This window comes from Apteryx mantelli, chromosome 21 (assembly GCF_036417845.1).
Source record: "Apteryx mantelli isolate bAptMan1 chromosome 21, bAptMan1.hap1, whole genome shotgun sequence".
Lineage (NCBI taxonomy): Eukaryota > Metazoa > Chordata > Aves > Apterygiformes > Apterygidae > Apteryx > Apteryx mantelli.
In genome coordinates this window covers 1,728,430-1,743,409 of record NC_089998.1, presented here as the reverse complement: position 1 = coordinate 1,743,409, position 14,980 = coordinate 1,728,430, and the positions used below count along the sequence as shown (strand labels likewise).

General features: G+C 34.3%; 1 protein-coding gene across 5 annotated transcripts in view; it reads right to left on the bottom strand.

Annotated features, from left to right (window-relative positions):
• The window catches only part of DENND1A (DENN domain containing 1A), a 228,105-nt gene that overhangs the window by 210,261 nt on the left and 2,864 nt on the right, over positions 1 to 14,980 (bottom strand). For all 5 annotated transcript variants that reach the window (XM_067308804.1, XM_067308803.1, XM_067308805.1 and 2 more), the window contains one exon: positions 10,556 to 10,626. In XM_067308804.1, the coding sequence (XP_067164905.1) occupies positions 10,556 to 10,626 (71 nt within the window). The remainder of the gene's footprint in view (positions 1 to 10,555; positions 10,627 to 14,980) is intronic.

Genomic DNA, 14,980 nt, shown 5'->3' with positions numbered 1-14,980 from the left:
ACTTAATTTTGATTCTGCATTAATTATTTTTGATAGGTGTTTTTCCCACACAGCAATCTTTTGGTTCAGAACTTTGGAATGGAAGATCTCAAAAGTACCTTACAGATCAACTAGATACAACTGAAGAGTAATTATTTACTTAAGACATAAAAATCAATTCAAAAAGGTAACCTTACTGCTGTTTATTTTCATAACTATGTAGTTTCAACATAAGTGGCTCTTCAAAGGGACTAAAGATAGGATTCAGTTAATCCCAGCAGAATGTAATGGGAGTTGAAAGTGCGATTCCCTTCAGCACCATGAAACATCGAAGCATAAATTCAAAGTGTATAAATTATTTTGGCTACAAAATCCAAGATACTGCTTTAAAGTACTCACTGCAAGTTCATTTTTTTTCATTCCTTCCTAGGCATATGTATTGAAATAGTTGATGAAGGCAGGGACAGACCAAACATTTTTGGCACAATGAAGATTTCTTTGCCTTTAGTCCCTTCACTTGTGCTCCTCATACTGTAACAGTGGTACTTTCCCCCCAGGTTGTGGAGTTCTACAGGATACTTCTACAGGGTCTTAAATTATTTGACTATCTACAGTATGCATCGTGATCAATCACCTTCCCAAGAGCTGACATATCTGTAAGCATTTAGACTTTTGATAAGCAGATTTACCAAAAGTTGGTAGCTAAATCAGGGCCAAAAAATTCTTTATTCATCAGTCAGGATTCAGCAGCATTCCTTCAGCATTTTTTTCTCCCCTCTCCACTAATGGAATCCAATGGGTGATATACCACGTTCATGGAAAAGGAGTATGTCAGGATATTGACACAGAATATAATACAGCTCTTGGTGATTAAACCATCTTCACCACTGTTACTCATGAACACCGCTACAAGGAACAGTACCACACACTGACCCTGGACTGTGACTGAGCACGTTACTGCTTTTCATATGGGATACTGCAGGTTCAGTCCTGTCTCTGGTAGCATAAAAGTTTTATTACAACCACTGCTGAACTAAAACAGAAGTTTTGAATTCACTTTATGCTTACCTCAAAAAAAAGAAGGAAGTATTTAACCTCAAATTATCTTGCTTTATAACTCTATTCCAATCCTCCCCCTCAAAATGACAACATCTCTTTTTGTTCATGACAAAAAGACATCACACCAAAGAAGAGCAGACCAATACTGTCTAGGGTACTCTAATACACCTCTTTTTGAATTAGAGTTTACATTCTCCACTTGCAAAGAACTACCTTGAACAAAAAAGACCAGCAATAAAAATAGATCTGGTTCATCTTTGTACTTTACCAAAATTGCCTTGTTTGCTTGTTAAACTAATGCTCTCTGTAGAATTACTGATTTACATGCCTAAAGATGGACAGAATTTCCACTGAAGAGGCTTGCAGGAAGCATCGGTACAACTGTGGATGAACCAAATGTTAGTCATTGCTGGGACACTGATTACAACATTAGGAAAAAAGAATCCCAAATCGCTATTCTTAATCTACAGGGAGTCTACTTTAAAGTCATTACTTCATTGTTTCTTTTTCATCTGAATGACTCTCTAATTAAAGTTCTTTACACATTACAGAAATGTCTGTATTGAGATGTAACAGCTGATTTCAGATGCATTAAGCTTTAAGCAAAAATTAACACTCATTAACAAGATTACCTGTTGTGATTAAATAAGGAAAAACAAACCACCATTGGAAATTTTTGTAACCGAGCATGAACTATACTTAAAATTACTCCTTTAAATTAAGTCATCCCCCCCCTCGCTTTAACAACAACTCTTTGACTCTATTCAAAGCACAATCTGTTTGCAGTTATTGGAATAACAGCCCTACTCTTAAAGCAGCACATTAATGGAGTAACAGAGAGTTAATTGCAACAAGTGCTTCATCAAATTCTTAAATGCTTCAAATGCTGAAATATCAAATGCTTTAGTAGCATGTAGTGTCCAAATTGAGTCTCTCAAGAACTCTTTAAAAAGAAGAACCACTCAAACTCCCCTATAAATTCAAGGAAATCTATAAAATACAGCTAGTGAATGAAAATAATTTGTTCAAACCACTAAAAAAAAAAAACTCTCTAAAAATAGTTTCAGTTTAGCAGTTAATTTCAACGTGCAGTTAAAAAGGCACTAGCTGTCAGTCAGTTTTCTCACCCAACTCTATCATGAAAAGAAAAACTGACAGATCACAGGAGCTTGCCTTTGTAAACCAATTCGGGAACTTTCATGCTTCTTATTTGTTAGGTTAAAGGTTAAATTGCTGACCTCTGCCCTCCTGCTTAGCAGCCTTTCCCTTTTTCTGTAAAGCTTTATTTTGGGGCTGTATTTACATGGATTAGTCTCTTTTCACGCTAAGAAGGAATCTGTTCACAGCCAAAGCCTTAGTTCTGGTTGTACAAAAAGCAGCCACAATTATTGAGCAGCAGACAATGACCATATTGTGGATTTACAAAAAAACCACCTCAGCCATGGCAAGTTCTGTCCTTGCTGCACAAAACAATAGAAGAAAAATCTTATCAAGCATTCAAGAGAAAGCAAACAAAGCAGGCCCACTGTGAACTTGATGAAGATGTCAAGCTCCTTTAAAAAAATATAAATCAACAAAAGAGTTTAAAGTCTTGTGAGTGAGACTTTCTATGCTGAATATTTCTCTCTAGTTAAACAGTGTCAGCAGCAGCCACATAGCACAGACTAATAAATACTTGTGAAATAGAAAGATTCTAGACAGAGGTAGTAAAAGCATGAAGCAAAAAGGACAAACAACAGATCCCTTCCAAAAAATTAACCTACGGAAGATGGAATCAAGAACTTTCACAGCTGTACTGAACATTAAGATTTTTGCTTTTTATTAAATCTATTATCATTAGCTAAGAATATACATAAGAAATGACTGTGAAAGAGGATTTATGATGCCTTGAATTAGTTCTGATTCCAGTATCTTTTCATAAAATGAGTTTCTCCTCAAATCGAGTTATGTATTTCATTTATACTATAAAACCCAAATTGTCCTTGAACAAAATAGTCCACACAAATGTTACTTACTTGACCTAGACCTTTCAGTCCTGGTAAATTCTTTGCCAAAATCTACAACTTTCTTTGTACTTAAAAGAAAAGTGATCAAACAGAAACAGAAAAACAAAGAAGTAATTTAGGAGAATTAGCATTCCCAAATACTAGCTGTCTAATTAGAGATGGTTATTTTTCCAATTCTGTTTTAGGAAGTTAGGTGTACCAACATGGTATCAGGAAGATAGGATAGAAAAACTTGGAACAGCTGGAATAATGGCACATGTGCTACAGAAAGCCCTTATTTAATGGAAAAAAACAAATTTTGCACTTCTTTTGTTATTATTGCTAAATATTTAGTATGTTATGCATTTCTCAATACTTAGCAGGCAGGCTTGAACTGACAAAATGGTTTCACCTTAAAAGTTAAAGGTTACTCTGAGAGATGCACAGATACATCTTACGACCTTTTGAATTACCAACTCTTAACTTAATCCTACACAGGTAACTTTGTTTATGTTCAAGAAAATACTTCATCTATTTTGGCAGGTACTGCTCTATTATGTAAAATTATATTAGATGATAAAAAGATTATTCTAAGAGGTGGCAGTAAGCTCGTTTCGCAGAGACAGAAACCTACTAGTTCTCTCTACCTGAGAAAGTCCTATCATGGAAACACAGTGGCAACTGTAAAGTACTTTTAGGGCCCGAGTACATCATGACACTTTCCAGTAGAGTCAAGGACTTCGACGAGTTTAAGTTATAACATTTGTGATCTACTGGGGGGGAGGGGGGGGGAGCGATATTACAACACAAGACTAGAACATGAAAAGTAAAGAAGGAAGTACTTAAACTACTCACCAGCTTCTAGTAGGAACAAGATTAGTGGTACATGCTACACTCAGAGCCAATTCAAATGCAAATACCATCCTTTCTTTCAAACAATGATAAACTCCCTCAGAGTTAATAGTTTCCTTCCAAGATTCATCTCCCTTTTCAACTTAGTGGTATGTTTTCAAGAAAAGAAAGAAGCACATGGCGAGTCTTACAGCAAGACCTTTTAAATTCTGTCATAAAAGAAGTAGTATAAATCACATTTCCTTTACTAATCCAGTGAACATTTGTTAAACTCTAACACACTTATCACTTTGTCCATGCTGTCGCATTTAGGCTTCTAACTTACCATGGTTTAAAAAAAAAAAAAAAATGAAAGAAATGCTTTAGTTGTACTAAATCATTTTAGCTTTTTCCTTGAACACACAGCAAGAATTTATGCTACCTTCACAAAAAGATGAAAGATGAGGTCCTTGGAGAGAAAGGTCTTTTGGCACACTAGATGGTAAAGCTACAGATTTGACATACTTTTATAATGTCTGCTTTGGCAAGAACACAAAAACCCCACACAAAAGCATGCTATGTCCTCCCAGACAGGGGTGGCGGTGGTGGGAATCTTACTTTTGTGAGCATTTACTTTCAAATGTTCATACTTTAGAGACTATTTTGATCAGTTACCTTAGACTAACAAATTCTCTTTTTCTACACTAATAGTATGAGAGTTACACTTAAATTTTCCTTACTTCACCCTCTAACAAGAGAGGATCTTAGGCTCAGGTCCAGCAAGATCCTTGAATGTGTCACATGCTATTTCTGACAAATGATCTGCTGCAGTTGTAAGATAATGAAGTGCTTTGAAAATTAAAAAAAGGTTTCCCAAGTAGTTAATGTGATTTTGCTTTCCTTATATACATATTCAAATTAAGACTGCAATTCAATTATTTTTAACTCTCAAAAGAGTTTTGGTGCAAAACACATGAAATATCTTTCAACTGATGTTCAAAAAAAACAGAAAATGTAGTTTCAATGCATTTTAGTCTAGTTGCAGGCACACAAAATGTCAAGAGTATAGAATACTACTGAGTTTTCAAAGGAGCCTAAGCTGACTAAAGCAGTTATAATTTGTAATAGAAACAGCATAAGTTCTTAGCCTACTTATATATTTTGCTGAATTTGATCTAATCTTTTCCTGCATCCAAATAAATTCTCTACCTTACTTTCTGTGAATTATTACTATTATGAGATGCCATGACAAAAATGTAAACCCTCCATTAGAGGCAAGAGCTTCATAGTCTCATAAGACTGCATTACCCCCTTCCCTTATATGGAGTTTAAAAAAGGGAAAAGAAATCCAATGTGATGGATCCAACAGTATTTCATACAAAGCATCTATTTTGCTCTCACACTATCTCCTGCATATAATAATTCCAGTAAACAAGAGAAGATCATGCACTGAAGACACAGGCTGCATCATCAAAACTTACTAAAAGAAGTTTAAACCAAAATCAGTAGCTTTAGTTTAGAATATCTGACATCACTTGCTTAGGAATGCCACACTTTATTCTCACTTCTGCAACATGATTTTCCCTAACACCAAAGAAATTACCATTTTCAGATAAAGTTTAAGTGGGTACCTCTTAGATTTTTGTATTTTTGAAGAACCAGCTATATCAGTGATGAAAAAAATAGTACAGACATCCTCTGCTGCAAAGAGTCTGATATCATTGAGTATGAAAAAGCACTGAAAACAAACTTTGACTTTGATTTTAAACATTCTCCTTAAACTACAGTGACTTACATAAACTATAAATATAACCTAAAGAAAGCAGTTTCCTGACAGAATTAACGGTAGATCGTAAACCTGGCACATAGAGTTCACAAATGTTATAATAAATATAGCATTTTGAGTTTCAACTAAACTATACATTACTCATTTCTCACAAATCATATTTAATTACTTAGATATCACAGACAAAAGGCAAAACTTATGTAATTAAATTATGTCTAAAATATCTTACTACTTTCTGCTGGGCAATAAGCTGTATTGCTATTCCCTTATATCTAAGATTTTTTTTTTTTTTTAATTCCTCAAGCAAGGTTAAGTCATATCTGTGAAAACACTAAAATAATCATGATAATCCAAAAAACTTCGTGGTTTTTTTAGAAGCAATAAACCTGGATTTAGAGAGGCCAACAGTCTCCTTAGATCTAAATGAAAAGGAAAGTTAGAAATTCTCCTACTGTCAGAACTACACAGCACTAAAATGCAGAAAGGCAAAGACACACAAACCCCACATAGGCTACAGAATATTAAAGCCTTACATGTCAATCAGAGTTTGAATTAGGAATCAAATTTATAGAAGTTCTAACAATGGCAATATTGTTCTGAATGGTTTTATCTTACATCACTCTCTCCATTCACCTCACACAGTAGAAAGCCAACGTTGCCTACCATACTTGGAGAATGAAAGGTTGACTTTGTTGTGCCCATCTGTACAGTATATTAGCAGGTTATTCCATCCCAATCACACCACTGCACAAAGGCACATATTAGACTATTTAGCCTGGCTTCTACGTTAACCTTGGAATTACACCTGCTACTCTGAGTCACAGTCATCACCTAGTACTTACCTGTTATCAAAAAGAATCAAAGTATGAACAGTTTTAAATATAAGTATTAGTCAACATTTTTCCCTATATTAATACGTCATTATTAAAATAAAACCTGACTATTTTCTCCTCTTTTATCCCTCCCCTTCCTGAAAAACAGTGGGGGGGGGGGGGCAAGGGAAAAGCACTAGAATCATATGCAAAGTTCATATGCTTAACACACAAAATACAATTTTCCTCGCTAAATAACTTCCATGTACGATCACTGTAAAGATGCTGACCCCATTCTTTCTATTCTGTTTTGCTGCCCAAGACATTTGGTGAAAAGGCATCAACATTTTATTAAAACATGGTAAGAACAAGAGAACAGTGCTATTTGATGAAACTAAAAAGTAAAACTTGGCCTCACCAAACACATCATTGAAATATTAAATGAAGAGCTTCTGAATTCCAGACAGCTCAGATTAGGAAAAAATTAAGAGTAGAATGAAAGTTAAGATAAAAGCAGTTTCATATTTGCATGTAATTTTAGGAAGTTAGACGTTCTTAGAAAAACTAACTTAGAGTCAAATAGAAAAGAGGAATTCCCAGGGAAATCACATAAGGTCAATAGAGAAGACTGGCTTGCTAACTGTCTCAAGGAAGGTTATTCTTAATAACATACATTCATCCTAACTTGCTAACTACAGTTGCACCTTTTTGCTTCATGGTTCTCAAAACACAGATATCATATTTACAGAACGTGACCCTGTAAGAAAAAAAATCTACAAGTCCTCAAATAAGTTCCATGAATATACAAAGAAAAGGACAAACACGGCTTTCAAATACAACTGAATGCTGGAATTGCACAGCATGACAATCACTTCACGTGCCAAAAATACACAAATCACCAATACTGAGAATTGGTGATCATTATTTCTTCAAAAAACAACAACAGACAGAGAGCCCACAGCTGAGCTGATCTAACGATCATTTCCTTTCTCAGCACACCACATTTCATTGCTTCATTCCAATCCAGACATGACTCCACCAAACCACAACGTTTGCTTTTTCAGCCTCCATGGTTCTGATGAAATTCTCTCTTCATCCCTTGATAAGAATACAAAATATCTTCTGATTGTTCCTGGAGCTTACATTTCTAGAAATAAAATCTTAGGATCATCTGAAAATTCAGGTTGGAAGGGACCTCAGGAGGTCTCTAGTCCAACCTCCTGCTCCAAGCAGGGTCAGCCATGAGTCAGACCAGGTTGTTCAGGCTGTGATCCAGTCAGGTCTTGACAACATCCAAGGATGGCGACTGCACAGCTTTTCTTCTCTGGATAATCTTGTCCAATATTTGACTGTCCTCGTGGTGAAAAAGTTTCTCCTGATACCCAGTTGGATCCTCTTTTGTTTCAGTTTATGCTGTTGCCCCTCCTCCTCCTGCCATGAAGCACTAAAGAGCCTGGCTCTGTCATCTTGAAGAACATGTAGGCCTGAAAGGCTGCTGTTAGGTCCCACTGAAACCTTCTCTTTGCCAGGCTCAACAAGCTCAGCTCCCTCAGCCTCTCCTCATAGTGCAAGTGCTTCAGGCTCCTGACCATCTTGGTGGACCTCTGTTGAACTTCAGTTTATCAATACCTTTCTTAGAGCACAGAACAGGTATTGTCCTTCTACTGTCAACTGTCTTGGTAGCTAAGAGGGAGCCCTCTATACAACAGACAATGTATAACATTGCTTTCATCCATTTGGAAGACTATTAACCAAATAAACCTTTACTACAAAATTGTTAACAATTACATGAGTAATGAAGCTACTTGAACGTATAATTGTCAATCAGTAGTAAATCTTGATAACAGGCGTCAGTATCTCCTATTTCAACAAGATGTTCTTTGTAAGCAAGCTATGAAATATATAAGTTTTTAATTGCAGTTTATATTTAACAGTTACATGGAAAACGTCCTTTGCTACACATATTTTCGTATTACTAACAAAACACAGGCATGTTTTACCATCCCGCAAGCCAGACAATCTCCCAGACTAGAATTTTTATAGCTTTGCAGCAATTCATTTTCCTCAAGTCCATATTAGCTAATTCATATAAGAGTTAAGTTATATAACTTTATAACTTTATTTATTGATCATTATAAATGATCAATAGCACTATTACACTAGATGCAGAACTTCGAAGATGACTGTCTTAGCTAATTTCAGAATCCATTACATGGGAAGAAATAGTTATTTAAACATCCCTGATAAGTTGCTCCTTACACGCTTTTTATACGTCTTGATTTTCTTAACAGTAACTGTTCCTTGCCATTTAACGTGCATTCCTCTGACAGTAGTAAAACATATTGATATTCTAGGCCTTTCAGCATAGAACAGCTAGCCAAGAAGGCAGGAAAGACTACATGGAGGTCTCTAGGACTGTATTTCTAGAACGATGCTTTCCCTGGATACACAGCATAGCTGTTAAAATACAGCTATGACACTGTGGAGAACCAAACAGTAACTTAATTTAGAACAGAAGGACAAAATATTTGGGGATACACTGACCCAAGAGTTCTGAGAATAAAAGACATCTCTTAATTATAAAAAAGAAAAGGTTGAAAAAGGTTGAAAAAAGTTTTAAAGCTTATTTAGACAGAATTAATAACTTCAGAATATTCGAATTGTAAAAACAGTTATTAAAACAATTTATATTTTTTCACTCACTAGAAACATCCATTTTCGAAGATTTTGCACCTACAAACACATACAACAAACCTAAAAACACAACTAAAGCAAAACTCCCACAGAATCAGTTGGTTTATAGAACAAAATGTATACTAAATTCTCCAATTAAAAATCTGTAAAGTAGTTTCAGAGCTTTTTAACCCACCTTCCCACAGCAGGGAATTAATCCCTCTAGGGGGATGCAAACAAACTTCAAAGAGAAGATTATACCCAGACACTAGTACTGTACAATGTAATGTTTATGGTCAAATTTGTTCAGATTTTCTGGCACTAGAATCCAGGTCAGATGAGAAGAAACAAAGACCAGTTATTAAAAGGGCTCCTGCAATTACATCAAATGGTCATGACGGTATATAGCAGTAAGACAAGCCAAAACTGTATTCCATTTACAACTCCTATGGATGCTTTGGCAGTAAAGAAGAGTTACAGCTATTTGGCTTTTGTTGATGGTAACAAACAGAAACAGAGGTATAGAAGGATATGAGCAGCTTTCCAATCAATAAGATTTCAAAATCCTATCTACTGGTTCATTATACCTTATATAAAATACACATATGATTGTTTCATAAAGGATCAAAGGGATATTATTTCAATAATGGTGACTAACTACGATTACTTAGTTTTGACATCCTTCCTTTTCATAGCATTCTAGAGACCTCACAAAACAATACCTTGATCTAAAATCTAGGGTTTAGGAATTTCAACCTTTGCTTTTCCTGCCTATTCAGATCAATTCATCAGGTTTAGAAAAAAGCATAATCCAAAATCAGAAATATACTTACATGTTAGTTTCAGCAATTGTGGGACTATTCTAACATAAACATAGGAATATTTGTCCGAAATACTATTATGGAAAAATATTTGTATAAGTGCGACTTGATAACAGAGTTTTGTAGAAGTAATTTGTAACCAGATCATAAGCTACTTTCATACCTTATTTCTACATAATGTCACTTGATCAAAGAGAGTTTTCAGAAAAGATGTAGAGTACTTCTGTGGATATGTAAGAAAGAGGGAATAAAAATAAATTCCACAGAAAAAAGTTTGAAGTATTTATGGTTTAAACCTAACCATGCTTTATATGAAACAGCAAATACAAACCTGAAAATACATTTACACTTTCAATTTAATAAAACACTTAATGAAGTAAGTATTATTTCTATTTTAAAAGACAAAATAAGGCAAAACAGTCAAGTCAGAGAAGTCAGAAAATTGCCCATAATCCTATACACAGACAGAGGAAGGATTTTCTCATTATTAGTCCCAATTTAAAAGACTAAAGCAGCATAATATTGAATACATTTCATTGTCTCACAATACACAGTTCTGAGGAATAATTTTAGTCAAGAAATAGGTAGAATTCCAGTGCAAAATAGTACCTTTTCCAATGCAACTGGTTCCTGAATAGGTTACTTCAGCATACACTTCAAAGGTAGTTTCTGGATTTTGTCTGAAAGAAAAAAAAATATTTAGCAACAGGTGGTTATGTAACAAGGCATATTTCTACAGTTAACTTCCTGGATCTAACAAATTTAACTACTCCAAAATTTTTGATCCAAGAGAATCATATATTAGACATTGTATTTTTTTTAGCTACCAAAACAAGGGTTATGTACAGTCTGGATATGTGACATTTTATTCTTAGATTCTCTGGTTAAAATCGAGAAACAAAACTGCACAATTACTGCCCTATATTTAAAGCTGTTTGTATACTGATAATAGTTTCCTACGTTTTCATTTAAATTATCTAACATTAAATAAATTACTGAGGTGTAATTTCAGGAGCTTGTGAAGTTTTTTATCTCCCTTTCAGCTAAGAAATGAAAATGACAAAACCAAAACCAACTGTATATGCTAGAGTTCCTATCTGAAGGAAAAAACAAAAAACAAAACTCATCTTACCCAGTATCAGAAACCAAACATAAATGTCAAGTTCAATCTACTCTTCAGAGAATTTCTGCTATTTTCACCCCAGTTTAACACCAAAACCGATGAAACAAAAAATTTCAACACATAAGAAAGTCTCACTTAGTGTAACTCAAGTGGCTCTAAGCCAAATCCCACACCTATTTAAATCAACAGAAAAGCTACCATTGGTTTCAGTAGCATAGGTCACACTCTACAGTTTTATAGAGGACCTCTCAGGAGCAACAATATGGTTCCCAATTCAATTAATTTTAATGTAATTTGCCAGTGGTCCCCAACTGATTTTCCTTTAGTAGCTCTTTTTATTTTTTTATTTTTTTTAGAAAATTACGTGGATAAGTTATGAGAAGTCTAAAATCAAAGCATGACTATTATTTTGCAATACAAAATAAACTTGCATCATTGTCCTTGTGCTGCTTAGGTTTGCTGCACACAATCTGCTTCAAATATGGAGATTTTAGCTACATTCCTACAATCATGATACAGGATTAGGATGAGGTGATAACCATTTAACACCAGAAATGTATTTTTCCTTTAATGTACACTGCTGTGCAGCCTTATCTTACCCTTCTATTTATTTTTAGCACACCATTTCCTTAATTAAAAGTATAAATTTTCAAATATTTTTACAGCTAAAGGATAAAATAACAAACACCTTGTTAGTATTATGTTAGGGTCTGTGTTTAAATTCTTTAGTGAAAACACTGCTTAACACAGCTGGCAAATAGCACATACTATATGCCAAAACTTTCAGACAAAAAGACATTAAATTTTGTATTTTAATATTCCGTGACAAACCTCCACCTCATTTCTGTGAACAGCGAAATTAAAGTAGCTTTGCCAAGTCAGTAAGTTAGTATTAAAGACTGCATTCAACAAGCTAACACTTCAGCATGAAAATGAAGTCACTGTTGAATTCTGAGTATTTTATAAGTTTTCAGTGGAATTAGAAAAACAAGTACCTCCAAGACTTCATACAGTTTGCAAACATAGAAAAAACAGGTATCATAATAAGTATATTTTGCAGTCCATTTTTATGAGTATTATATTAAACTACTCTGCAGACATCTAATGTCATATGTCTATTGTACTCAACTCAACTCAACCCATAGAAATTGTCCATGGCATTACAAAGTTAACCACACAAAGTATTTTTTTCCAATAGCTTCCAAGTAATTGCTGAAAGACATATGGTCAGTTATCAAGTGAACATATAGATATGATCAAAAAAATGTAGGACACACACTGTAAAAGCTACTTCATTTATTTGATAACTGGACAATCTGAGAAGGAAATGCAGTAAATGTTTTGAAAAAAGAAATTTAGGAAGGAGTTGTATGTAAAGAGAAAACTTTTGTGATAAATACTAGTTGTATGAATCTCTTCAAATCCTCTGATGTAGAAATAGCTTTAGTTTCAAAGCAATCCACAAGAAATTTAATTGTATATTGAAATAGTATGACAAATAAGATATTTATGCACCTTTTACAATCAGAATTATTATTTTTACCAAACTGTACATGATTTATGCAGAACAAAATTAAATAAAGTTTTTGTCTGAAGCTACTTGTATGGAAGTACACATCTTACATTATCTAAAGCCACTATTTGAATTCTGTCAGCAATATATTTCTTTTCTACACATAGGAAATGTAATGGCAGTTATAACAGAAAGAAACATCCTACAAAAAAAATAAAAAAGAGAGCCATAAGAGAAGAGCCTGACACTGTTTGATAATTAGCTCTCTTGTAACAAGACTTAGTTGCTCAACTCTTGTAGAAAAAAAAAATTAGCAGAAGTCTATAGTAGTTAATTCAGTTACAGAAATCTCATTTTCAACTCTTATTAATTTCCACATATTTAATTTATATTGTATGATACTCCCTGGGTAGATAATATTACTTTTCAGTATATAGCAAGCTTTAACTTAAAAATCTCAAAGCATTTTCAAATTAATATTAGGGAACTTTTCAGTCATCAATGAAATATAACCAGCTCTGGCATAGAACACAGCAAGTGTTTTATGGTACAACGTAATTCTGGTCAACAGACTAATATTGACACATTTAAAAAAAAAAAAAAAAGAACCACCAACCTTCCTCTTTTCTAACGAGAAATATCTTCAGTACTGAAGGCTACCAAGAACTGATAGCAGAGAGGTTCACTAAATCCCTGTCTTAGATTACCTCTCTGGCACAGAATGACTTGCACATACATACTGTATAACATGCTCTGACATGAAGCTTAACCTTAGCAAAGTAACCCAACACTCAATTTACCTGTTTTTTGGCCTGCAGCTATATATAAACTAAAAGCTTTCAGGATTGCTGGCAACTTCTTGATTCCTTTCACATCAGTCTGATTCAGCTACTGATAATTTTCTCTAAGCAGTCTCCTACTCAATGACTCATTACTATTCATCCATCAAAAATAAAACTGACCCATATGTCCAGGTTTCATTCAGAGCATATCACAGTGTGTGGAAGTCATCATGTGCCAGGGAGTTTAATATCTATCATAATTATCAGTCTATAGCAAGAAGCAAGAGATCTGACTACGGGGTTTTTTTTTTTGCTAGGGCCAACACTTACTGGCAATACCACTAAAGGAGGCACGCCTCAGTATATCCAATTAGAAAACAGTTTTCTCATTCACACATCCCTCCCCCTTCATAAGGAAGCTACTTATCACCTTGGAAAGTTCTTTAGATCAGCCTAACAAAATGTATTATAGACATTTAAAATGCTTGTCAGTTTTGGATCAGTTTGATACTCACATTTTCATTTACTTCTTTTACTGCTGAATCCCAGCAGGATAATGAAATGAATGCCTGTTAACTATGGAAATCTAATTAATAAGGGCAGAATCTTGAAGTTTTAACAGCCAAAAGATATTATTTTATTTTGCAATAGCAAGATTTAAAATGTAAAAATAAAGGCCAGAGAGGGCCTGAAAATTTTTCTCATCTGTTTGTGACAAGTACTTTGTTCCCAAATTATTCCCCACAACAGACAGGCAAAAGTGTTAACTTATTCATTTTCATTAAAATCATGGCTTAGAAAGCCCGTGTGCCGACAGCAAGAAAGATTACTTCACAGATCAATTTCATCAATGTCTGCAGATTCTAATACTCATTATGTTAAGACTCTTTGGGAAGACATCTTTCCAAACACAAGATAAATAAAAGATGACAAGTAAGCATCATTCTTTGGTCAGCAAATACCTTAGGAGTCTGTGCTGACTTCAAGAATCCTGCATGGAAGAATGAAAACTGAGTAAAATCTCTTAATTTTTCATGGCTGTTCTTTAGCAAACTCCTAAAAATGAGACAAAACAAAAACATGACAGGAAATATGTGTTGCTCTGCCACTTCTAAGCAAAACTATGAAAACTAGCAGAGGCACTGGAATACTCCAAAGCCAACTCTGACAACTAATGCTAGGAAAGACACTTCCATGATCTTACAGCCCACTGAGTTTTATTGGATGTGATAAATTCTTTCCTAGTGCAAGTACTACTTAAAAAAAAATTACATATTTTTAGTGCAAGCTTTTTACTTCTGTGCTATTCAGGTACAACACAGCTTTCTCCGATATGCCTTTTCTTAGCCACAAAGACCATGTTACCTACTGTACTTTACAGAAAACTAGTTGATTATCACAATAAGCCTACCAGTCAAATGTGAAGCTGCATGGTAAAAACAATGCTTTTGTTTTTGCACCTTTTGTGTTTCCTTAAGCAGAACTGTTCAAACTACTTTCTTAAAATACTGCAAGCACATCTGTGGTATGTTCATTTTTCCATCTGAATTCTTAAGCACTTAATTCTCCACTCAATTTAACAGAAGTTCTAGAAAACAAATGAACACACAAGTTGT